This window comes from Rhipicephalus microplus, chromosome 1 (assembly GCF_043290135.1).
Source record: "Rhipicephalus microplus isolate Deutch F79 chromosome 1, USDA_Rmic, whole genome shotgun sequence".
Taxonomy (NCBI): domain Eukaryota; kingdom Metazoa; phylum Arthropoda; class Arachnida; order Ixodida; family Ixodidae; genus Rhipicephalus; species Rhipicephalus microplus.
The window spans coordinates 113,029,345-113,053,683 of record NC_134700.1 but is presented as its reverse complement, the minus strand read 5'-3'; the positions used below and the strand labels follow the sequence as shown (position 1 = coordinate 113,053,683).

At 49.5% G+C, this 24,339-nt stretch overlaps 1 protein-coding gene and 2 non-coding genes across 4 annotated transcripts in view; all 3 read right to left on the bottom strand.

Moving 5' to 3' along the window:
- Positions 1–843: 843 nt before the first annotated feature.
- On the bottom strand, positions 844–1,007 carry LOC142771419 (U1 spliceosomal RNA). Its single transcript, XR_012885910.1, has one exon. It is a non-coding gene; the product is annotated as a U1 spliceosomal RNA (small nuclear RNA).
- A 2,572-nt stretch (positions 1,008–3,579) lies between these two features.
- On the bottom strand, positions 3,580–3,743 carry LOC142771643 (U1 spliceosomal RNA). The gene has a single exon (XR_012886043.1). It is a non-coding gene; the product is annotated as a U1 spliceosomal RNA (small nuclear RNA).
- Positions 3,744–13,099: 9,356 nt separating this feature from the next.
- LOC142796476 (uncharacterized) overlaps positions 13,100–24,339 on the bottom strand; it is a 35,086-nt gene continuing 23,846 nt past the window's right edge. The window contains exons 3-4 of one of the 2 annotated variants that reach the window (XM_075887212.1): positions 20,821–21,035; positions 13,100–13,242 (exon numbers count right to left, since the gene is read on the bottom strand). In XM_075887212.1, coding sequence (XP_075743327.1) covers positions 13,119–13,242; positions 20,821–21,035 — 339 coding nt within the window. In that variant the 3' untranslated portion in view covers positions 13,100–13,118. The remainder of the gene's footprint in view (positions 13,243–20,820; positions 21,036–24,339) is intronic. The other variant, XR_012893865.1, reaches the window with a different exon arrangement.

Below are 24,339 nucleotides of genomic sequence, written 5' to 3'. Positions count from 1 at the left end.
CAGTTGAAATATAGCGATTCGAGATAGCGATTCTTCGAGTTGATGCAGCGATTCGAGAAAGCTTGTAAAATTGAGCTTTTTTGTGTGTTATAAATATTAAAAAGAAAAAAAAAGTCTAAGTCAAGGACAACCAAGACAGCATTATAGGTACTTTGTATTAAATTTGCAGCATTTCTTTGCGAACTTTGGTGATTTTAAGGGTATCTATCTATCTGGCCGCTTAGGTTTGGGTGGTCTCGTCCGAACACGGCTGCTGACACCAAAGCCCGAGCACTCGGAACGAGGCTCCAGCTACCTGCCTTCGCTTTTAGGTGCCAGGGATGGAATCGTCAGCTATCTCGATTTTATATTATTTTACCTAATTTTCCGCCCACCAAGATCAATGGTAGGCACTCTTCGCAGCTCGCAACCGGAAATAAAGTTCGGGATAGTGAGCTGGGCCAGAAGGGTCGCTGAAGCACAGCAATGTGCGGCCATCTAGAGTGGCCCGAAGGCCCGTTGTCATCCTGCTTCCACTTTCCCTGCCACACCTGCCCTCAAATCATTCTTCCAAGGATCAATAAAGTCCCTTACCTACCTCAGGCATATTTCTTCATCTTCTTCACCCACAATGTGAAGACATAATACGAATAGAGATAGCGCAAAAACTTCAAATATTCCAATTTTCTCTCCAGATGCAGCCTTGGGCAGGTATATTTTAAGGGCTCTGAGCAACTCTCACTTAACACAAGAAAACGACACATCGGAAGCCATATCGGAGAACCTGGATCTCAATAGCTTGCACTCTCCTCCACCGCGCAAGTGTTTCAGCAGGTGTATAGATCTTCCTTTGGATTGTAAAATAGGGGGAGAGCGCGAACGCAGTCCCCCACTACCAAAAATTGCATGCCCCATCTGCCCCAGTTTGGGGTAGTGGCAGGGGTCAGCACGAGCGCAGTGCAATGTCCGCGCCTCTCCCTGGGGGCACCGCCATCTTGACCACGGTCACCCCGACACCAGGTAAGTATGCCAGACAACGGGTCGCACTGGGTCAGCACCCATCGCGACGTCTTGTGTCATTCTGGTGAGGTGCAGACGACGGTCGAAGATTGCTGTTTGCTTCTTGTATATTTTAAGGAGCCATTTCAAGAAACACTAATGGCCCACTAATATGCGTCGACCTGTTAAATAAAATTGAACCTAGCTCTGATTGATGATTAAAAAAAAAGCTCAAGTTTGATCAAATATAATAGCAGTTTTAGCGCAACAAGCATGAATCATCTTTACGCCGCTAGAGGCGCTAGCGCTGCGGTCAATTAACGGAGGGCGCACGTTTCATCCAAGGCTATTCATGTTCATGCACTTGTGCATGCACATTTTCAGCTCCACATCATGACGTTCCAGTCAATAAAGAAATTACAGCACAGTCACTTTCCATGTGAAGGTTTCGCATAACATCCACTGCGAAGATACGTGCGATCTACTAATTGTTTTTTTTTTCTGCGCTTCGGGAAGGGATGTTTTGCATATTCGTACATTTTAATAGACCCATTTTTTTTTTGTAATTCGAAGGTATTTTTTTATGGAAAGCAAGTAGCGAGTTAAAACGCACCCGTCCTCTCGTGCTTATGGCTTATGGTACCTTTGTCTTGGAAAAAAAAAAAAAAACATCATGGGCGAAAGCCAATACAATTTAATTTTAAAGGCTAAGCTGTGTATAGAAAACTGTCATGTGAAAGCTCAGGCAGTTTGAAGACACTGTGCGCTTTCATATTCTCACATCGTTTTCGAACGCATTGGTTTGAACTGGGCAAAGGAGGTCTTCTGCAAGTCTCAATTTCGATTCGCAGCAGCCCATGCAATTATCTAGTAAATGTGCATAAATCGAAGTGACGAACTGAGGCGCTGAACGCTGAAGCAGCAGCAAGCAAGCTCTCTTCATTGTTGAACCCTCTCATGAAAACTTTTCAGCGTCTATTGTTGTGGATCTCCTCTAACAGGGTGACAGCGGGAATCCTCAAATGGCCACGACTACTATTTATTTCCCATCTCATTAGACCGAAACGCGCGGTCCAAGGTACAAGTGTTGCGTTAGCGGGAATTATTGCATCGCAGTCTTTGCTTAGGTTGAGAATCTTGGTGGTGGAATGATAAATTGTTGTTGTATGGATTGATGGTAGATATCATACGAGCTAAAATTTTAGAAACGACAGTGAAATCGCTTGAAAACATTGAACACACTCGAAAATAAATTGCGGGTAGTGTTAGACAGCTACAAAATAAGAAAAGCAAACATTATAGGAGGTTCCAAACTGAAACATTCTAAAACACCTAAAGCACGGACGTCTACTGACAAGGTATGTTATTTTGATATTAAAATTCATTTCCGTATGCTGCGATCAACACTCAACACTTGATTGATGTTAGGCCACTACAGTACCAATACTAGAAACGTCAGGTAACAAAATTTCTGAAATAGGCGCGCTTGTGCGTCACCAAAACATTCAAAGAGGGCGCTTGTGTGTCGCCAACCCATAGATGAGCCGCCAGGATTTCTTCAATAGGATAGGAGGGGGGGGGGGGGGTGAGCAAGTGATTACATCCTGGGGCCGTATCAACCGCTAGTGCCCACAAGCTAGGGTCCTTTCAGCACCGCCCCCGTCTCGAAGTGTGGAGCGGGCATGGCTGCTGACGTCACGATATCTTGTAAGCATGTGAAGAGAAAATTTGGACGTCGCAGCACACTCGGGGTGCCTGCAGTTGAAATATAGCGATTCGAGATAGCGATTCTTCGAGTTGATGCAGCGATTCGAGAAAGCTTGTAAAATTGAGCTTTTTTGTGTGTTATAAATATTAAAAAGAAAAAAAAAGTCTAAGTCAAGGACAACCAAGACAGCATTATAGGTACTTTGTATTAAATTTGCAGCATTTCTTTGCGAACTTTGGTGATTTTAAGGGTATCTATCTATCTGGCCGCTTAGGTTTGGGTGGTCTCGTCCGAACACGGCTGCTGACACCAAAGCCCGAGCACTCGGAACGAGGCTCCAGCTACCTGCCTTCGCTTTTAGGTGCCAGGGATGGAATCGTCAGCTATCTCGATTTTATATTATTTTACCTAATTTTCCGCCCACCAAGATCAATGGTAGGCACTCTTCGCAGCTCGCAACCGGAAATAAAGTTCGGGATAGTGAGCTGGGCCAGAAGGGTCGCTGAAGCACAGCAATGTGCGGCCATCTAGAGTGGCCCGAAGGCCCGTTGTCATCCTGCTTCCACTTTCCCTGCCACACCTGCCCTCAAATCATTCTTCCAAGGATCAATAAAGTCCCTTACCTACCTCAGGCATATTTCTTCATCTTCTTCACCCACAATGTGAAGACATAATACGAATAGAGATAGCGCAAAAACTTCAAATATTCCAATTTTCTCTCCAGATGCAGCCTTGGGCAGGTATATTTTAAGGGCTCTGAGCAACTCTCACTTAACACAAGAAAACGACACATCGGAAGCCATATCGGAGAACCTGGATCTCAATAGCTTGCACTCTCCTCCACCGCGCAAGTGTTTCAGCAGGTGTATAGATCTTCCTTTGGATTGTAAAATAGGGGGAGAGCGCGAACGCAGTCCCCCACTACCAAAAATTGCATGCCCCATCTGCCCCAGTTTGGGGTAGTGGCAGGGGTCAGCACGAGCGCAGTGCAATGTCCGCGCCTCTCCCTGGGGGCACCGCCATCTTGACCACGGTCACCCCGACACCAGGTAAGTATGCCAGACAACGGGTCGCACTGGGTCAGCACCCATCGCGACGTCTTGTGTCATTCTGGTGAGGTGCAGACGACGGTCGAAGATTGCTGTTTGCTTCTTGTATATTTTAAGGAGCCATTTCAAGAAACACTAATGGCCCACTAATATGCGTCGACCTGTTAAATAAAATTGAACCTAGCTCTGATTGATGATTAAAAAAAAGCTCCAGTTTGATCAAATATAATAGCAGTTTTAGCGCAACAAGCATGAATCATCTTTACGCCGCTAGAGGCGCTAGCGCTGCGGTCAATTAACGGAGGGCGCACGTTTCATCCAAGGCTATTCATGTTCATGCACTTGTGCATGCACATTTTCAGTCCAAGGCTATTCATGTTCATGCACTTGTGCATGCACATTTTCAGCTCCACATCATGACGTTCCAGTCAATAAAGAAATTACAGCACAGTCACTTTCCATGTGAAGGTTTCGCATAACATCCACTGCGAAGATACGTGCGATCTACTAATTGTTTTTTTTTCTGCGCTCCGGGAAGGGATGTTTTGCATATTCGTACATTTTGATAGACCCATTTTTTGTAATTCGATTCGAAGGTAAAAAAAGCAGCAGCAGCAGCAGCAGCAGCAGCAGCAGCAGCAGCAGCAGCAGCAGCAGCAGCAGCAGCAGCAGCAGCAGCAGCAGCAGCAGCAGCAGCAGCAGCAGCAGCAGCAGCAGCAGCAGCAGCAGCAGCAGCAGCAGCAGCAGCAGCAGCAGCAGCAGCAGCAGCAGCAGCAGCAGCAGCAGCAGCAGCAGCAGCAGCAGCAGCAGCAGCAGCAGCAGCAGCAGCAGCAGCAGCAGCAGCAGCAGCAGCAGCAGCAGCAGCAGCAGCAGCAGCAGCAGCAGCAGCAGCAGCAGCAGCAGCAGCAGCAGCAGCAGCAGCAGCAGCAGCAGCAGCAGCAGCAGCAGCAGCAGCAGCAGCAGCAGCAGCAGCAGCAGCAGCAGCAGCAGCAGCAGCAGCAGCAGCAGCAGCAGCAGCAGCAGCAGCAGCAGCAGCAGCAGCAGCAGCAGCAGCAGCAGCAGCAGCAGCAGCAGCAGCAGCAGCAGCAGCAGCAGCAGCAGCAGCAGCAGCAGCAGCAGCAGCAGCAGCAGCAGCAGCAGCAGCAGCAGCAGCAGCAGCAGCAGCAGCAGCAGCAGCAGCAGCAGCAGCAGCAGCAGCAGCAGCAGCAGCAGCAGCAGCAGCAGCAGCAGCAGCAGCAGCAGCAGCAGCAGCAGCAGCAGCAGCAGCAGCAGCAGCAGCAGCAGCAGCAGCAGCAGCAGCAGCAGCAGCAGCAGCAGCAGCAGCAGCAGCAGCAGCAGCAGCAGCAGCAGCAGCAGCAGCAGCAGCAGCAGCAGCAGCAGCAGCAGCAGCAGCAGCAGCAGCAGCAGCAGCAGCAGCAGCAGCAGCAGCAGCAGCAGCAGCAGCAGCAGCAGCAGCAGCAGCAGCAGCAGCAGCAGCAGCAGCAGCAGCAGCAGCAGCAGCAGCAGCAGCAGCAGCAGCAGCAGCAGCAGCAGCAGCAGCAGCAGCAGCAGCAGCAGCAGCAGCAGCAGCAGCAGCAGCAGCAGCAGCAGCAGCAGCAGCAGCAGCAGCAGCAGCAGCAGCAGCAGCAGCAGCAGCAGCAGCAGCAGCAGCAGCAGCAGCAGCAGCAGCAGCAGCAGCAGCAGCAGCAGCAGCAGCAGCAGCAGCAGCAGCAGCAGCAGCAGCAGCAGCAGCAGCAGCAGCAGCAGCAGCAGCAGCAGCAGCAGCAGCAGCAGCAGCAGCAGCAGCAGCAGCAGCAGCAGCAGCAGCAGCAGCAGCAGCAGCAGCAGCAGCAGCAGCAGCAGCAGCAGCAGCAGCAGCAGCAGCAGCAGCAGCAGCAGCAGCAGCAGCAGCAGCAGCAGCAGCAGCAGCAGCAGCAGCAGCAGCAGCAGCAGCAGCAGCAGCAGCAGCAGCAGCAGCAGCAGCAGCAGCAGCAGCAGCAGCAGCAGCAGCAGCAGCAGCAGCAGCAGCAGCAGCAGCAGCAGCAGCAGCAGCAGCAGCAGCAGCAGCAGCAGCAGCAGCAGCAGCAGCAGCAGCAGCAGCAGCAGCAGCAGCAGCAGCAGCAGCAGCAGCAGCAGCAGCAGCAGCAGCAGCAGCAGCAGCAGCAGCAGCAGCAGCAGCAGCAGCAGCAGCAGCAGCAGCAGCAGCAGCAGCAGCAGCAGCAGCAGCAGCAGCAGCAGCAGCAGCAGCAGCAGCAGCAGCAGCAGCAGCAGCAGCAGCAGCAGCAGCAGCAGCAGCAGCAGCAGCAGCAGCAGCAGCAGCAGCAGCAGCAGCAGCAGCAGCAGCAGCAGCAGCAGCAGCAGCAGCAGCAGCAGCAGCAGCAGCAGCAGCAGCAGCAGCAGCAGCAGCAGCAGCAGCAGCAGCAGCAGCAGCAGCAGCAGCAGCAGCAGCAGCAGCAGCAGCAGCAGCAGCAGCAGCAGCAGCAGCAGCAGCAGCAGCAGCAGCAGCAGCAGCAGCAGCAGCAGCAGCAGCAGCAGCAGCAGCAGCAGCAGCAGCAGCAGCAGCAGCAGCAGCAGCAGCAGCAGCAGCAGCAGCAGCAGCAGCAGCAGCAGCAGCAGCAGCAGCAGCAGCAGCAGCAGCAGCAGCAGCAGCAGCAGCAGCAGCAGCAGCAGCAGCAGCAGCAGCAGCAGCAGCAGCAGCAGCAGCAGCAGCAGCAGCAGCAGCAGCAGCAGCAGCAGCAGCAGCAGCAGCAGCAGCAGCAGCAGCAGCAGCAGCAGCAGCAGCAGCAGCAGCAGCAGCAGCAGCAGCAGCAGCAGCAGCAGCAGCAGCAGCAGCAGCAGCAGCAGCAGCAGCAGCAGCAGCAGCAGCAGCAGCAGCAGCAGCAGCAGCAGCAGCAGCAGCAGCAGCAGCAGCAGCAGCAGCAGCAGCAGCAGCAGCAGCAGCAGCAGCAGCAGCAGCAGCAGCAGCAGCAGCAGCAGCAGCAGCAGCAGCAGCAGCAGCAGCAGCAGCAGCAGCAGCAGCAGCAGCAGCAGCAGCAGCAGCAGCAGCAGCAGCAGCAGCAGCAGCAGCAGCAGCAGCAGCAGCAGCAGCAGCAGCAGCAGCAGCAGCAGCAGCAGCAGCAGCAGCAGCAGCAGCAGCAGCAGCAGCAGCAGCAGCAGCAGCAGCAGCAGCAGCAGCAGCAGCAGCAGCAGCAGCAGCAGCAGCAGCAGCAGCAGCAGCAGCAGCAGCAGCAGCAGCAGCAGCAGCAGCAGCAGCAGCAGCAGCAGCAGCAGCAGCAGCAGCAGCAGCAGCAGCAGCAGCAGCAGCAGCAGCAGCAGCAGCAGCAGCAGCAGCAGCAGCAGCAGCAGCAGCAGCAGCAGCAGCAGCAGCAGCAGCAGCAGCAGCAGCAGCAGCAGCAGCAGCAGCAGCAGCAGCAGCAGCAGCAGCAGCAGCAGCAGCAGCAGCAGCAGCAGCAGCAGCCGCCGCCGCCGCCGCCGCCGCCGCCGCCGCCGCCGCCGCCGCCGCCGCCGCCGCCGCCGCCGCCCATCCATCCGGCTCAAAACTTTGGTGGCATAATATACCATCGTGGGGCATGAATGAGCGATGGGACTGATTGGAAGATGGTGATTCAAGGCGCTCAATGATAGCACACAAGGACGCCTCATGGCGCTGCTCGTCATCGGTGCATGTCATTTGCGAAAGGGAAAAGACGTGTAGTGCCATCATCACCATCATCATTTCTCAATCACCACGCCGCGCTTCTCGGCGCAACTGATGCTAGCTCGAGCTGCGCGAGGATTAGAACAAGCTAGCGCACTTGGTGTGTCGGACGCGGAAAGCCACGCGGCTCCGCTTCAGGCGTGGAATAAAAGTGGTGAGAGAACGACACGACCACGTTGGCCGCCGTCCCGTCTTCCTCTCTCGCTACAGACGCAAGGCTCGGTGTCGGTGTCAGGCATAGTGCTTGACTCAGCAACCGGGTAGCGGGACAGGCAGTCTGTGTGATGTAGGCGTCCAGACTTGTAGGTCACCGCGTAGGTATACTCTTGCAGTCGCAGAGCCGAGTGCCCGAGCTGGCCAGTAGGATCCTTCAGTAACGAAAGCCAACATAGTGCATGGTTGGTCTGTTATCAGAGAGAAATTCGTGCCATATAAATATGGGCGGAATTTTGTGACTGACCAAACAAGAGCAAGACATTCACGCTCTGTTATTGAATAGTTTTGCTCGGCAGCTGTGAGTAAGCGGCTAGCGTAGGCGATAACTCGGTTGTGTCCCCGCTGGTGTTGGGATAGGACGGCTCCAATCCCATGACCACTCGCATCGTTTCGGATTTCTGTCGGAGCGGATGAGTCAAAGTGGGCCAATATAGCTGGAGTCGTGAGAAAGGTGATGAGGTGAGGAAAAACGGCAGCTTGGGCGGAACCCCACGTTAAAGTCACGTCTTTCTTGAGAAGGTCAGTAAGTGGTTGAGCGATCGTTGCAAAATCTTTCACGAACCTTCTAAAATAGGAACAAAGTCCCTCAAAGCTCCGGACGTCCTTGACAGACTGAGGTACAGGAAAGCTCGTGACGGCACGAATTTTTTTCGAGTCGGGCTGCACACCTGATGCGTCGACAAGGTGGCCCAACACCGTATTCTGCTGGCGGTCGAAGTGACATTTCGATGAGTGTAGTTGAAGGCTAGCGGTGCGGAAGATGTCGAGAATCGCCAACGAACGCTGGAAGTGTGTCTCAAATGTAGGCGAATACACAAGGACATCATCCAGGTAGCACTGGCATGTTGACCACTTGACCCCTTGTAATAGCGAGTCCATCATACGCTCGAACCGGGCTGGGGCGTTGCATAGCCCAAACGGCATCACCTTGAATTGGTGTAGGCCGTCGGGAGTTACAATTGCAGTCTTTTCTTGGTCTTTCTCGTCCACCGCAATCTGCCAATAGCCAGAACGTAGGTCGATTGAAGAAAAGTATTGCGCGCCATGAAGACAATCGAGGGCGTCATCAATTCAGGGCAAAGGATAAACATCTTTTTTCATGATTCCATTAAGATGGTAGTAATCGACGCAGAAGCGCCACGTGTCATCTTTCTTTCTAACGAGCAGAACAGGAGATGCCCAAGGGCTCGAGGACGGTTCAATAATTTCTTTGGCTAGCATCTTGTTGACCTCTTGAATTACCTTATGCTGTGTGGCAGACACCCGGTATGGTCACCAGTGAATGGGAGGATGATCACCAATATTAATGCGGTGCTTCACGAGGAAAGTCTGATCGAGTGTACTGCTGTCGATGTCAAATATGTCATGGTAGAAGCCAGAAGGCGGAATAGGGCGTCTGATTGCTCAGGTTTGAGTTTCGGGTCGATCATAGGGCGCAAAGGCCGCATCGAGGGATGTGGCATTCTGCGGGCGACATGGAAGATCGGAGCATGCGTCTGCCGCAAAAGCGGTGACATGGCCGTCTATTAAGGGTCGAAGCGTGGCGACTGAAATTCCGTGCAGTAGTACTTGCTGTGTGAAACCGAAATCGATAATGGGCAGACATGTTCGGTTAGAGGCCATGGTTACGACGGAGTGTGGCACAGTGATGTCGCGCGCCAGGAGAACATCTGGAATAGGCGTGACGACATAATCACCGTCAACAACGGGTGAACTTGTTGCCAATTCAATCAATTTGAGGGCATTTGGTGGTATCCGACTGAAGTCTGTGGTACAGAGGCTTTTCGGCAGCTCCGGGCGAGAATATAGAAGAAGAAAAAGTTCTAAACAGAGAGTGCGGGCGGAACAGTGAATCAGGGCAGAATGCGTCGATAAGAAGTCCATCCCGAAGATGAGGTCATGAGGGCAATTGTCGAGCACGGTAAATAAAACAGGAACATGGCGGCAGGCAAGGCTAATACAAGCGGTACACATTCCAATGACGGCTACAGTTCCACCATCGGCGACACGGACGGCTTGTGTTACGGCAGGCGTGAGTACTTTTTTGAGGCTGCGACAGAGACGAGCACTCATTATAGACACCTGAGCTCCAGTGTCATCTAAAGCCGTCAAAGAAAGACCGTCCACATGCACTTTCAACAAGTTCTTATTAGTAGGTAGCGCCAACGGAGGATTCGGGTCAGTTGCACTTGGTGCAGCACTACCTCCAGGAGCTGCATAATCTAGTTTTCCACCCGGGAAGATCCATAGTTAGTTGGCGATGGATAGCGGCGGGGTTGGGGCGACGGAGAACGGCCCCGTTGCGGTGACGGTGAACGAGCAGTAGAGCGGCTGTTAGGTGCGTCGAAAGCAGGATACTCACGGCTGAGCGAATACCGAGGAGGGTCCGCATATGGCCGAGGAGAAGAAAATTGGCTCCAAAGGAGGGGGGGGGGGGGGACGTCCAAGTGCTGCAGCAGTAGCGGAAGACATGGCAAACTCGGTGACAGCGGAAGCAGATTGGCTTGTCGTCTGCTGTTCTCCATTCCGTCAGATTGCAGGATCTGGGCAGAAAAAATGGGTCGTGGCGTGGTGCATTTATTGGCATCGGTCTGTAGTCTGGTAGGGAGACGGAGCAGGTGAGACAGGAAAACCAAGGTTAGCAATTTCTTGTCGCACCACTGCCTGAATAACTGACACCGCCGAAGGTGTTTGCACGGTGCCCTGGTCGAGTGGAAGTGCATGAAACGACGCCCGACGGGCCGGGCCGCCTCAAGCTCGCGCCGAATGATGCGTGTGACATTCTCGTGCAAGGGTGGTGCGGCACCGAGATCGGTACAGGTTGACGTGACAGCCGTGTTGGGTAGCCGTGAAAATTGAGGCCGAACTCGGCGGTTCTTGGCCATTTCGAAGCGGTGGCATTCCTTAGTTATGATATCGACGGTCGTGACGTTGTACACGAGCAAGTTGAAAGCGCCGTCTGCGATGCCCTTGAGTATGTGGCCCACCTAGTAACTCTCGGTCATTTGCTCGTCCCCTTTGTGGCACAACGCGAGCACGTTCTGTATTTACGAGACATACGAATCGTTTGATCACTGTACTCGGGTGGCGAGTTCTTGTCGTGCGGCCACTTGTGACCAGACGGGTCCCCAAAGATGTCGCGTAGTCGCTCCTTGAAGATGTCCCAGCTGGTGAGCTCGGCCTCATGAGCATCAAACCATACACGCGGGGTGCCATCCAAGTAAAAGATTACGTTGGCGAGCGTCATGGTAGGGTCCCATCAGTGAGACAGGCTAACGCGCTCGTACATGCGGAGCCAGTAGTAGACGTCAAGGCCAGGCTGGGCGGAGAACGTACCGGGATCACGGGGGTGGGACATCGCAAGGTACATAGTAGCCGACGCTCCAGCTGATGGCGGTGATGGGTTGTTATCATTAGAAGCCATGGCCATAGGCTGGACGGTGCGGCCACTGCGAAGCTTCGTGGTGAGGGCGGGGAACGTTCTATATCCACCAAATATGTTACGGGAGAGAGACGCCGTATTGACGAGGTTGTGGATGAAATATACTTCAAACCAGCAGCAGCAGTGGCGTGACCAGTAGACCAGACACCCAGCGGAGATCACTCTTCGTTCTCTTCATCAGGCACACACGCGCATCATCCCAAAAAATGTCACCATGTGTGTAGCAATATCATGAGTGGTTTCAAAGATCCATCGTCGAATTCTGACTGCAGTGCCAGAGAAACTAAAATTAATGCACTCGGTGAGTTAGTTTCTGTTTCCCTAGCACCGTGGTGTGCATATTCGACCATGAATTTTTGAAACTACGCGTGAAATTTACAATTTTTTAAAACTACGCTCGCCATAATTTGTGACGCAGAACAACTTCATCATATAAACAACCATCCTAAAATTGATAATAAAGTTAGTTTAATTATTTTCGCTTATCATTCCTGAGTTATCTAATTAGTAACAAAATCCGCCTCGGCTTAGGAATAGGCTGCGAAGACAAGTGGCTACCCATTATAAACAATTTAAAGTTTGCAAGCATTGTACCACCAGTAAAACTTCATTCCCACTGACTTAAGAAAAAGAAAGCCAAAAAATCAAGGTTGTGGGAAAACCTGTGCCTGCTAACACATACCAGGTATCAAGCCAATTAAAATTAATAAAAAAGGGTTGCCAATCGATATTCAAAGCGCAAAATTTGGAGAAAAGCCAATGGATGAAAATAAAAATGTCGACTACAGGTAGCACATAGGTGTCCCGAGGGCTCATCGAGCCCAGAGACCCGCGGAAGTTTAATATGAAAATAATAGGGAAGAGATGGCTGGGCCACACCCAACAAACTTCCGGGCACCTTTACCAGCTCCTAACGTCAAAACAGAACGCACGTTTCCAAGTTTTTTTTGAGGAGTAAAGAAAATCTCTAGTTTTTCAGATAAAAAGAATGTGCGTAAAGTTCAAGAAACCTCTTATAATTTTAAAGTAGCTGAAAAAAACGTTTATTCGAGTATATTTTGTCAAATAGAGGAAGAAAAATGTAGAAATTCAGTAGGCTATTTTCTAAAGCTGTTTGTGTTCACCGATGCTATTAATGCCCATTGGTAAACGAAACCAGATGTCAACAACGGTGTGTGTTTGTGAAAAGGGTCTGTAGTTTTTTAAGGAAAAATATGTGTTGCTTAATAACACCCTGTATAGTATATGCATGCGCAAGCAGTTAACCATATGCAGTGTTCCAGTACAAGAATGGACCGTAAATCTTTTACATATATGGCTACACAAACTGATAGTCTCTCTTATTTGGCAGAATATACATATAGCTTTTAGGGTCACTTAATATGCTATAATATCAAGTTCACAGCCTGTGCTGCCCCTTTGCAACTACCAAAAACTGAATTGGGCAAGCACGCATACTCTGTGGTACAGCAGTATATACCACCAGAATATTGACGGTAGAAGCTGAGATCACTTCCTAAATGCAGCGGCTGGAGAAGCAGGCTTGATGAGTTTCCAATCAAGAATTGACCAGACCTGGCCATGATTTGTCTGCTCCAAGAGCCACATTGATTTTACCATAGCCATTGGCTGGTATGTAGAAGTTGAACCTCCGCTGCGCAGTTTTACAACTCAGCAAGGATGAAAAACACTTTGCACAGACCAGAAACTTACTCATGCGCTCAAGGACTCCCTGCCACTCGCACGAAAACGCAGGTTCCCAAGCAGATTCCATGTACATGTCAGCCTAAGAAATGTAGTCGCAGGCTCTACAGCAACACTTACCCAATCTTCAGTAAATGTAGTGCATAGCAAGGTGTACGCAGTCTGTACCCACGACCACTGTTTTGCTGCTGCCCGAGAATATCAGTGTGGCCAATCACAGCTGTCACCGAGCTGCAAGTACAAAATAGCCGGCTATAAACAAAATCTGATAGCCGAGGAGCTCACGGTGAAAACAACGCCTTGGGCACCTACAACAAACGAGCACCTTGGCAGTATTGCAGGTGTTTATTTGTTAAGAGAAGTTACTTTCGCTGGCAATTTGCCAGTTTTTGGACGAGGTGCCACTGAACATCCTTGATTCCTTTTTTTTCCTTGTTCACTGCAGACTGCATGTAGATGAGGAAAAGGCCTGCACAAAAAAAAAATACAATCTCAAGATTAAAGCAACCAAAGGCACTAATATCACTGTAAGTTCTCATATTATGTACAAGGTTAAACACAATTCATCTAGCCAATGCACTTTAATAGAACTAAATAGTAAGAAATGGTGTAGGGTAACTGGTGAGTGATACATTACTAGTACCACTCACGGATTACTAGTACAAGCAACGCACTTGACACTGAACTGTAACTTAGCTCGCACAGTGAACATAACATTCTATCAAATCAACACCAGGATTCAGCACAACTGCAGCTGTCTAATCACCACCCCATCTCACACTATTTTACTTATCAATCTACACCTTGGTAATTGCAGTAGTGGAGATTAAGGTAATGGCTGATATCATTGTCGTTCCTACCAGAGCATGTCTTGAGCATGCACTTTTATGGGGCAATGCAGTCCAGTTTGCTTTGGCAATGCGCCATCAGCATGGCATAAGCTCGAGCAGATTTCAGGGCCACACACAGGGAAAAACAGCTAAACCCATCAAGTGTGCCGCTGTCCCCGGCTATGCTCTAGCTGTGCATTCGATGAGACAAGGAGGCAAAGTAGTGCTGAAATGGACGGTAATGAAATTATCCTTGGGTGCCTAAACAGTGTGTACTATCAGCATCAAATGAAACCTGAACAGCAGCAAGCCTTAGTGATGATATAGTGCACGCCGTCTACATATCACCATAGATAGGCCCGCATGTATGTGCAGAGCTGCCGAACACAATGCGTGCCTGTCAATGGTGATAACTGGACGGTGCACACTATAAAATCGCGAATGCTTGTCGTTCTTCGAGTTTGACACCGATATTACCTATTCATATGCATACAACTTGAAGATGACAAAGTTTTTAAAAATGTTGAGCAAACTTTGGAAATTTAAAAAAAAAAAGCTAAACGTTCATGGAAGTACGTGCATTACATTGCGCCTGAGAGTCCACGCCTCTGCAAAGGCAATCTGTGTCAAGGCCAGCGATCGAACCTGTCTGACGCGATCAACTCAAGGACGTTATCAAGCGGCGGCGCCGGTCTGTCACGCAACGCCAAGCGAGCTCCCTCAGCCCATGAGCCCAGCCCGTTGAAGCAATCGGCGCCCTCCAGTCTGGCGAGTCTTACGCAATGCGTTGCAACGTCACTTGTCCTTGTGTGCAACCACGCGCAGCGGCTCCGGATTTGATGAGCATGACGCAGCCCAGTGGCGGGCGCCATTGGAGGATTCTGACATCAAAGCCAGCGGCGCTTCTGGTTGGACGTTGGTGACCCAAAGATCTACACGGTGCCTATAAAAAAAAGCAATGCGGCGCGTCGCCAGCAGTAGACCTATGTATCAGAGAAGCGTCTCGTTGCTTTGAGACGCTTCTCAAAGCAACGCCGCTTGCGCGGCCAGTGTCCTTGCAAGCGGCGAGTTTCGTGGCGCCCTTCGTAACCTCGTCGGCGGTGCGCCTTCGTAACAGTGGATGGCAGCTGCGGGACTGGCCGGCGTTAGCGACGTCGATGCGGTGAGTGCCGGATCTTTTCCCCTCGGTTCACCAGAGTAAATAGCACAGGTTATAGTAGTTTAGAAAAGGGCAGCGTGAAGCATTATAATGAGCTTCAATCATTTCATGCCAAGTCGAAGCGCTTTGAAACCAAAGTTAATATGGAGGGTGTAAACACGGCAGTGTAAAAAAAATTGCTTGCGCGTCTTGCTAGTAGACTTACAGTGGGTACCGCAAGTAGATTCTTAACAGGGACAAACAGCAAGAGGCCAGTGTGAACGATGGAGAACCTTAAAGTGAAGGAACTCATTGAAATTTGTGAGGAATTCGGCATTACTTTGGGCCGTGCGAAACAAAAGCAAGCGATCCTTGAGATCATGAAGGGTGAAGGAGTGTCGGCTGAAGAAGTCGATGAGGCCTGGGCGGATATCAAAGCACGCCGCGAAGAGGCTGAAAGGCGAGAACGTCGCGAGCGTGAGAAAGCCCAGAGACAGGAGTACCTCGAGTTGAAACGGATAGAATTGGCAATCCTACAGTGTTCGCAGGCGCCTAGCATAGCTTCTGCGACAGTTCAGGTCAGCGGTTATACAACTCTGAACCAACTTCCACCGTTCGTAGTAGGCGAGGACATGGCGAAGTATCTCGCCAAGTTTGAACACAAGTTTGAACACGTCTGTGAGCGAAATGCTTTAGAGCGGTCTCTTTGGGCCCGGGACCTGTTAGCTCTTCTTCCCGGCGAAGTGTCCGACGCGATAACTTGCTTGTCGAGAGAAGCGTTTGAGAGCTATGACAAGGTTAAGGAAATGCTCTTGAGACATAAGTTGTCACCCGAGGCTTTCAGACAAACGTTCTGGTATCCTAAAAAGGGGAGTGAGTCACACGCTGACTTCGCGTTTCGACTTGAAGCCGATTCAATTGAATGGCTCAAGGGCGAAGGTGTTTATGGTGATCGCGATAAAGTGGTAGAATACATTGCATTGGAGCAATTCTACCGCTGCATCGAGGAGGATGTCAAGCTTTGGCTGCAGGACAAACTTGGTGAAGTACAGCTAAACAAGGCGGCAGAGTTAGCTGAGGAGTATTATACTCGCCGAAAGTTGCATAGCAGGGCAGTGCACGTTGAAAACAATGAAAGGAAAGAGAGCTTTTCAAAGAAACCTGATACACGGAAACCCGCTCCTCACCGTAATTTTAGGAAGGACCCGTCTCTTACGAAAAACTCTGTAGGGGAAGGGCAAATGGAAGAGGAGAAATCGAGTGAGGTTCCTAAACTACGCACTGATACCACATGGGCATTTGAATCACGGAAGCCGCTAATCTGCTGGAACTGCAAAAAGGAAAGGCACATCACGATAAACTGTAAGCAAAAGTTTGCTTTCGCTACAATCCGAGAATCGGAAAAGAACATGCGCCGTATCTCCAAGAAATTAGTGTAAATGGGAAAACGTGTCGAGCACTTTGAGACTCAGTGGCAACCGTGAACGTTGTCCATCCTTCGTTGGTGTCTCCAAATGACTTTACAGGAGAATGGGCATGGATCAGACAAGTCGACGAGGAGCAGAGCGCTCGCTTACCAATCGCTACGGTTGTCACTGAAGGCCCATTCGGTAAGCTTCGCACCGAAGCGGCTGTGTCTGCCGCGCTTCCCGATCGTTTTCGTTATGTTTTCTCTAATAACTCAGAGGAGCTTCTCAAAGAGCAGGGTAAATCGTTCTTCTCCAACTTAGCGTACATGACCCTCACTCGATCGCAAGCACGGAAGCTTTCCCAGGAAGTTGATCTTGTTCAGTGTGGTCTAACACCACCTGCGAAGTCTGCTGATCTGCGTGAACTTGGCAGCGAGTCGACGGAACCTCAGACATGAAATTCTCCGTGTGAGTCATTTGAGCAGTCACTCGAGCGGCCTGTTGCCAAAGCGACTGGTGCGGTCTTTGCCTGTGGAGGAGACGACATGGCGCCATTGAGTCAGAGCGAAAGGGGTGCTACGCTCTTGCCTGTAGCGAAAGTTGGAGGGAGGTGTCGAGGGTTGATTGAGAGACGCTCATTTGAGAGCAGCGTGAGGACCTCCTTATTAAAGGGCTAATGAAAAGCGTAAGCTTGGGGGAAAAAAGAAATTTTCCTGTTTTTTTTTTTTGAGAAAGCAGGACTCCTATATCGGAGCTACACAAATGCGCAAGGTCGCAAGTATGAGCAGCCCTTGGTGCCATGAAAATATCGTCACCAACTATTGGAACTGGCCCATGAAAACGCGTGGACAGGGCATCTCGGCATAAAGACCAAGGCTAGAGTTTCCCTTAAATTTTATTTGCCGAAATGCTGGAAGGATATCGAAAGCTTTGTACGCTCATGCGACACTTGTCAGAGAGCGGGGAAATCCACGGACGAGTGGAAGGCACCCATGAAGATTGTGCCAATTATCACAGAACCTTTTCGGCGCCTAGTAATTGATATCGTCGGGCCATTGCCAGAGTCAAGGCAAGGTTGTCGGTACATCCTGACGGCCCTCTGTGTAGCCACAAAATTTTTGGAAGTGATACCACTTAAGGAGCTCAATTTCCCTCATGTCGTGGATGCACTGCTATCTATTTTTGCACGCGTTGGATTTCCTTCTGAAATCCATTGAGACATTGGTAGTGTCTTCACCAGCTGCCTTACCTCTACCTTTTTGCATTAATGTGGAATAAATGTAGTGCACAGCTCGATCCATCCCCCTCAATCTAATCCAGTAGAGCGTACGCATTCCGTTCTGAAACGAATACTGAGAGCTCTTTGCTACGAGCACAAATTCAACTGGAAAGCGTGTATTCCTCCAGCTATGTTCACTTTGAGATCAGCTCCTCATGAGAGCACTGGTTTTAGTCCTGCAGAGCTCGTGTATGGCAGGAGTTTGAGAACACCATTGCAAATGCTACGAGAGTCCTGGGAGGGATTCGATGAGGACCCTAATGTAGTTGCGTATGTTCTAGACCTCCTTCAGAGGCTTGGAAAAATGAAAGATCTTGTGGAAAGCCACATGAAGGCGGCAGAAGTGTTGTCGAAGGAGCACTACGACAAATCGGCGAAGCACACCTTTGAACTAGGTAGTCAGGCAATGCTGCTGCGGCCGTCTAAAAAGAAAAACCTTGAGGTTCATTGGGAAGGGCCCACCAAAGTAATATCGAAGCTTTCTGATACCACTTATGAAGTAAAATTAGGAAGGCAGCCGAACAAAATTTACCACAGTAACTTGATAAAACCATACGTTAACGTCAAACAGTCGTAAATCTGCTTTTGAATGCTTCAGAGGAAGAGGGAGTAAAAATTTTGACCTGTAGTGATGTAATCGAAAGGGGATCTGAGGTAATCTTGGAGCAGTTGAACCTAGAGCCTAGGTTAAGTGAAGTCCAGAAGGAGGACCTGAGAAGGATTGTTTTTGAGTTTAAAAACGTGTTTTCGGACTGTCCCGGAAGCATGACGATGATTGAACAAGATATCGAGCTAACTTGTGAGGAGCCAATCCGTAGCAAGCCGTATCGATGTTCCCCTGTGCAAAAGCAGATCATGAAAGAGGAGATCGATAAAATGCTGGAGTTGAAAGTCATAGTACCGGGCGAGAGTGACTATAAATCCCTTCTAATATTGGTTCAAGCGCCGGGAAAAGATCCAAGGCCATGCATCGATTATCGGCGTCTTAACGCCATAACTCGTGACCAAACTTACCCGATACCAAACCTAGAGGAGAGGGTAGAAACTGTGTCACAGTCTAGCAATATTTGCACGTTAGACCTCGTGCGAGGGTATTGGCAAGTCCCCCTTACGGAGCGTGCTAGCCGCTATGCCACATTCGTTTCTCCAATTGGAATGTATCGTCCACTTAAGTTGAACTTTGGATTGAAAAATGCGCCCTGTTGTTTTTCAGGCTTATTAGACTGCGTTCCTAATGGCCTCTCTCAGATCGCTCTGCCGTATCTTGACGATGTCGCCATCTTCTCAGACAACTGGGAAGAACATGTCCAGCATTTACGACTCGTGCTGAACAGGTTGAAAGAAGCTGGTCTTAACGTGAAACCTACTAAATGTCACATAGGGTGCGGCGAGGTGTCTTACCTGGGACACGTTGTGGGGCATGGCCGGCGTAGACCTTCAAAATTATGGTAGCCGCCGTCGTTAACTATCCATGACCAACCACAAAATCTGAGATAAGGGCATTCTTGCCTAGCTGGATACTATGAGCATTACGTGCAAAACTACTCTAGCATTGCCAGCCCTCTGACGCACTTCGAAAGTCCGAGCCGGTTAACGTAGTATGGGACTCCAAAAAGGAGAAAGAAATTTGCCAGCTGAAACAGGCCTTAAGCGAATCGGGTGCCTGTTCTCATGACACCCGATTTCTCTAAGAGATTTGTGACTCAATGCGATGCGAGTAATCGCGGCATGGGAGCTATATTGTGCCAGGAAGACAGTGCTGGTAACGAAAGGCCAGTTTTGTATTTAAGTCGAAAACTCAGCTGCAGGGAAGAGGCATAGAGTACCTCTGAAAAGGAATGCGTTTGCCTTGTGTGGGCCATTCAAAAGCTGGCCTGTTATGTCTCCGGTTCAAGGTTTGTGGTCGAAACGAACTACTGTCCTCTAACCTGGTTAAATAACATGTCGCCTAAATGTGGCCGGTTACTGAGGTGGAGCATGATACTCCAACAGCACAACTTTGACGTCCGCTACAAAAAAAGAAAAATTAACGCTCATGCAGACGCATTAAGTCGTGCGTTTTAGTTAGTACCTTCTCCACATTTCGGTTTCTCGCTGGCGATTCGGAGCAAAATTTTGTCCTCATCACGGCCTTAGCTGAGCGCTCTCGTCCAGAGTGATCTCAAGGGGCCAACTTTGTGTTGTATTCTATTTCATTACGTTGTTGTACGTGTAAAAATTTGAGTTCTCATTATAAGAGTCTTCTGTCCCACATGTGCCTCTTGATGTAGAGGGAAAGAAATAACGGTAGACACATAGCTAGGTATATGTTGTACTATACTTTGTCTGGTGTTCTGTTGGGTAACCGAGGGCACTTGCTTGTGTCGTGTGTTGTTTGTTGTCGGACTGTTCTTGACAAGTTGCAGAACCATTGACAAGTGCTGAAACCAAAAATCGACAGAAGAGATGTGTGAAGCTGGCCGACAAGTTGGGGTGACAAGCCAGTGAAGCTGGGATCCGTCCTCAAGGAATGGATGTGTTCACGGAACTGAGCCTAGAGCTACATTCTCCCCATGGCCCTGGAGGCAAACCAGGAGGGACCTGGCGAACGAGCGCGCCCGACATCCGAGCCACGTGGAGGCAGCTCGTCTTTACGGCGCATTGTCGGGTGGCAGGGGTGCTGTTACGCCTGGGAGTCCACGCCGAACGTCAACGCCTCTGCAAAGGCAATCTGTGTCAAAACCAGCGATCGAACCCGCCTGACCCGATCAAGTCAAAGACGTCATCAAGCGGCGTCGGTCTGTCACGCAACGCCCAGCGAGCTCCCTCAGCCCACGAGCCCGTTGAAGCAATTGGCGCCTTCCAGTCTGGCGAGTCTTATGCAATGCGTTGCAACATCACTCGTCCTTGGGTGCAACCTAGCGCAGCGACTCCGGATTCGATGAGCATGACGCAGCCCAGCGGCGGGCCCTATTAGAGGATTAGGACATCAAGGCCAGCGGCTCTTTTGATTGGACATTGGTGACTCAAAAGATCCGCCCGGTGCCTATAAAAAAAGCCCTGCGGCGCGTCGCCAGCAGTAGACCTATGTGTCAGAGAAGCGTCTCGTTGCTTCGAGCCCCTTTCGCAGTCGGTGCGGCCGGTGTCCTTGCAAGCGGCGAGTATTGTGGTGCCGTTCGTAACCTTGTCGGCGGTGCGCCTTCGTAACAATTAGCACAAAGTAGAATGAAACTGTCAATACAGCACTCCCACTCGTGCCCATGTGTTTCAGTACGATGGGTATGGGCAACAGACTCTACCTACTTTTTTTTTTTTTGTTGAGCGGCCGGAGCTATAAAATGAAGAACAGTATTGCTATATTTGAAAAATGCATTTTTCATTAGAACATTACATTATATTTACTTTTGCACACCTTTTAGAGACGAAAGTTTCTGGGGCTTCTTTAGGCCCAGTCTGCCCTTGGGACTTGAACTTGTTTGACAAAGTTCTAGTGATACTCCAATCATTCAGCTCGTCTGGCATCCAAAACATTGTGCATGCCAGACGGCAAAGCATCGAATCAGTTGTAGCTCGGAACAAAGTACCCCAGGATTCTTGGCTCACCCAATAGCCAGAGCCAACGTAGACCTGCAGAATTAAAAGATACGAATACAATTTATGTACTGGACAATATATTTACACATTCTTGAATTGACAGAAGCTTAAACTTCGTGCTTACCAATTCAGTTTTTCAGAATTCCCTGACTTTTCCAGGTTTTTTTGTGATGACTTAAAGCTAATTCAATGACTGTTACGTCTGCTTCCTCGAGACACTGGGCCTCGAGTACCAATTACTCGAATCTAACGCGCACCTTTTTTCCGGTTAAGTGAGTTCATAAATTGCATGCGCGTTAGAATCGAGTACGAACAAAAAAATTACGGTCAATCTATTGCCATCGGCAAATCCAAAATGGCCGCCCCCTACGTGCGTCGGCATGGCGCGTCGGCCATTTCTGCCTATGTGTTTCCCATGTGCGGCACTTCGTACGTGTGCTGAGGAGTTTGTCATCTAGTAGTGCATTAGCATCGACGGCGTGGAAGGGCCGACTCCAAAAAACTCGAGTGCACCACCGTGCCGCTTTTAAAAGAAAAGTCATCGCGTGTGCAGAAACGGACGGAAATCGGGCCGCATTGCGGTTTCGGAGTTCCCGAAACGTGCGTGCGGGACTGGCGGAAACAAAAGCAGAAGATTCTCGACAGCAAAGCTTCACGCAAAGGCTTCAGTGGACCACAGCAGGGTCGGTTTCCGCAAATTAAAGAGCTGCTCGGCGAGTATGTGCTTAAGCAGCGAGCAACACAGCGGCCCGTGATGACAGAACTGCTCCAAGTGCGGGCTATGCAATTAGTCTTGGAAAAAGGTCTAATGCAGAGCCAGTTTAAAGCGAGCAGGTGCTGGAAAACTAACTTTATGAAAAGGACAGGCTTTTCCCTCCGAAGGAGAACATGCATATGCGAAAAGTTTTGCGGAGGAGTACGATGAAAAGCTTCACAGTTTTCAGAGGTTCGTCCTAAACTTGCGGCGCAACAACGGCTACCTGCTTGGGCAAATCGGGAATGCCCATCTTTACTTCGACATGCCTGGCACCACAACCGTCGAGAAGAAGGGGGCGAAGCAAGTTAGCTTGCTGACATCGGTCCACGGTAAAACTACCGTGACGGCAATGCTCTGTTACACGTCAGATGGGCACAAGCTTCGCCCGTACCTCATATTTAAATGGAATACCCTCCCGAAAGGAGTCGTTTTTTCGAGTGGTGTGATCGTGCGGGCGGGCGAGAGAAATGGGTGCGCGTTGCAATCGATGTCTTACGTTTTTTTTTTTTTTTTCGCGGTGGAAATCGGGTGCGCGTTACAATCCAGGGCGCGGTAGAATCGAGTAAATACGGTACTAAGAAAAATCAGGCGCTTTGATAAAATATGTCAATAAATGTACCACAAGTTCTCTGAATGTTCTGAACATATGCAGTAATTATGAAAAAATATGTGTATCTGGCCAAAATGCAACCCCCCGAGTCAGAGAGTAAGCTAGTTGGCTGTTAATTGTTTGGAAGAAGTGGAAGGCAAACACATGGGTTTAACTGTAGCGAAAAGTTCGAAGGGGTCAATGACTGTCTTACAATGCAGCTAAAGCTGCTGAGCAACGCTGAAGTCGTACCATCTCGCAGCATCTGTGTAAAAGTAGGATGCCGGAGCCCGGCCGGTTTTACCACTGGAATATATTTTAGTCTCACAATAACGGTTAAAGCTCCGGCTACTTAGGATGTGGATTGGATTACATCGACCTGTATTTACTGACTTTACTGTTTAATTCGATTGGATATGATGAAACCTGGATTGCTGAATTTACTAGTGATTTTGATCCCCGCCTAAATTGCACACCTCCAGTATATACTTTTCCGCAAAAAAAAAAAAAAAAAAGAGACAAAAAGAACGCTACCACTCGTGTATTCTGTGTACTTTCCCTTGACAATGAGTATCGACAACACCGCAAAACAGAGCCGTACCGCAAAACTCTCTTTTTTTTTTCTTTTTTCGACGAGCACATGCATGTTTGTATTTTATGTCTCTGGGCTCCGATATTTGAAGTGCAAAAAAAAAAAAAAGTCCTCGGACGGCTTCAATGAAAGCTGGAAACAGCGTTTAAAGAGCCGACATTTGAATATGTGGTGGCAAGAAAGAATCTGTCAACGTGACACAGCTTGCTTGATTCCACAGATTATTCACAAATGTCGGCACCTTACCTTGATTTACGTACTTTGCTGTGGACGTGATAGTGAAAAGTAACTGCAGATATATTCACACAATCGCATAAAACTGACATAAAAAATTTAGAGCTGAGGTTACCCAAGTGCTACCCTTGAAACACGAGCTACCAGCAATAAGTGTGTAGCCGAGGATGTTTGCTGTTGTATCACCAATATTATTAACAATATTAATAATAATAGTATTATTATTATTACTATTAAAAGACATGAGTAGCCCAGCATGCTTCTGCTGATGGCAGTTGTAGCCAAGACAAACCAGACTGCCTTCAAGCGGAGCCAAAATGATAGCATAGACAAACTGCATAAATTTAGAAACATGGGTAAAGTGGTTCAGAAGTCAGATATGCCATGTGATATGTAGCAGCAACAGACATCAAAATAGTGGATGTACCAACATGGAAGCTAAAGAACGCTTGAGCACAAATTTCCTTGGTCTTGTATATGCTTCTACAATTTGACAACCAGTACACCGGTGAAACTGGTGACTTCAAGAAAAGAGAAATATGACACCAAGAAATGGAGCGTGGCCTCGACTGCACTCGCTGAACACGCCGAATATACAGACCACCAAATAGACTTGTAAAATTCGCGTCTTCTGGAAAAAGAAAAAACCTGCACCTTCCTCTGGGGGGAGGGGGAACAGGGGGACTCGAGTGAACGCCTCAGAGTGGTGGGGGTATTGTGTGAATGCTGCGTAATCTGGTAAGGTTTGGGAATGCTCAATTGTTATTTTGTCTTTGTTATTCATGCTTTATGAATGAAAAAGAAGCATTGCTTTATTGAGTGTTGGGACACTGTTGTGGCCCACTACTGGTCGAACCTGGAATTAGGAAGCAAGCCTATAAAAAAACAATAAAAGAATTATCTGTTTCAGAGGACTAAAGCAAATAGAGAAATAACTTTGTTCTGTATCAATGTTATGCATTGTTTCGATTTTCTTTTTTTTCTCTTTTCAGATGTGGATTGCGAGCCCTAAAGTTGTTCCTAGTTTTTTTGTGCATTAGTAAAATGCGATTTTTTTTTGCTCGAGAGTTATCATCATCATCGTTTATTATTCTTTAAGAAGCCCTGATGGGGCATTACATAAGGGGGGAAGGGAAGTAGCGAAATATACATACAAGGTCATAAT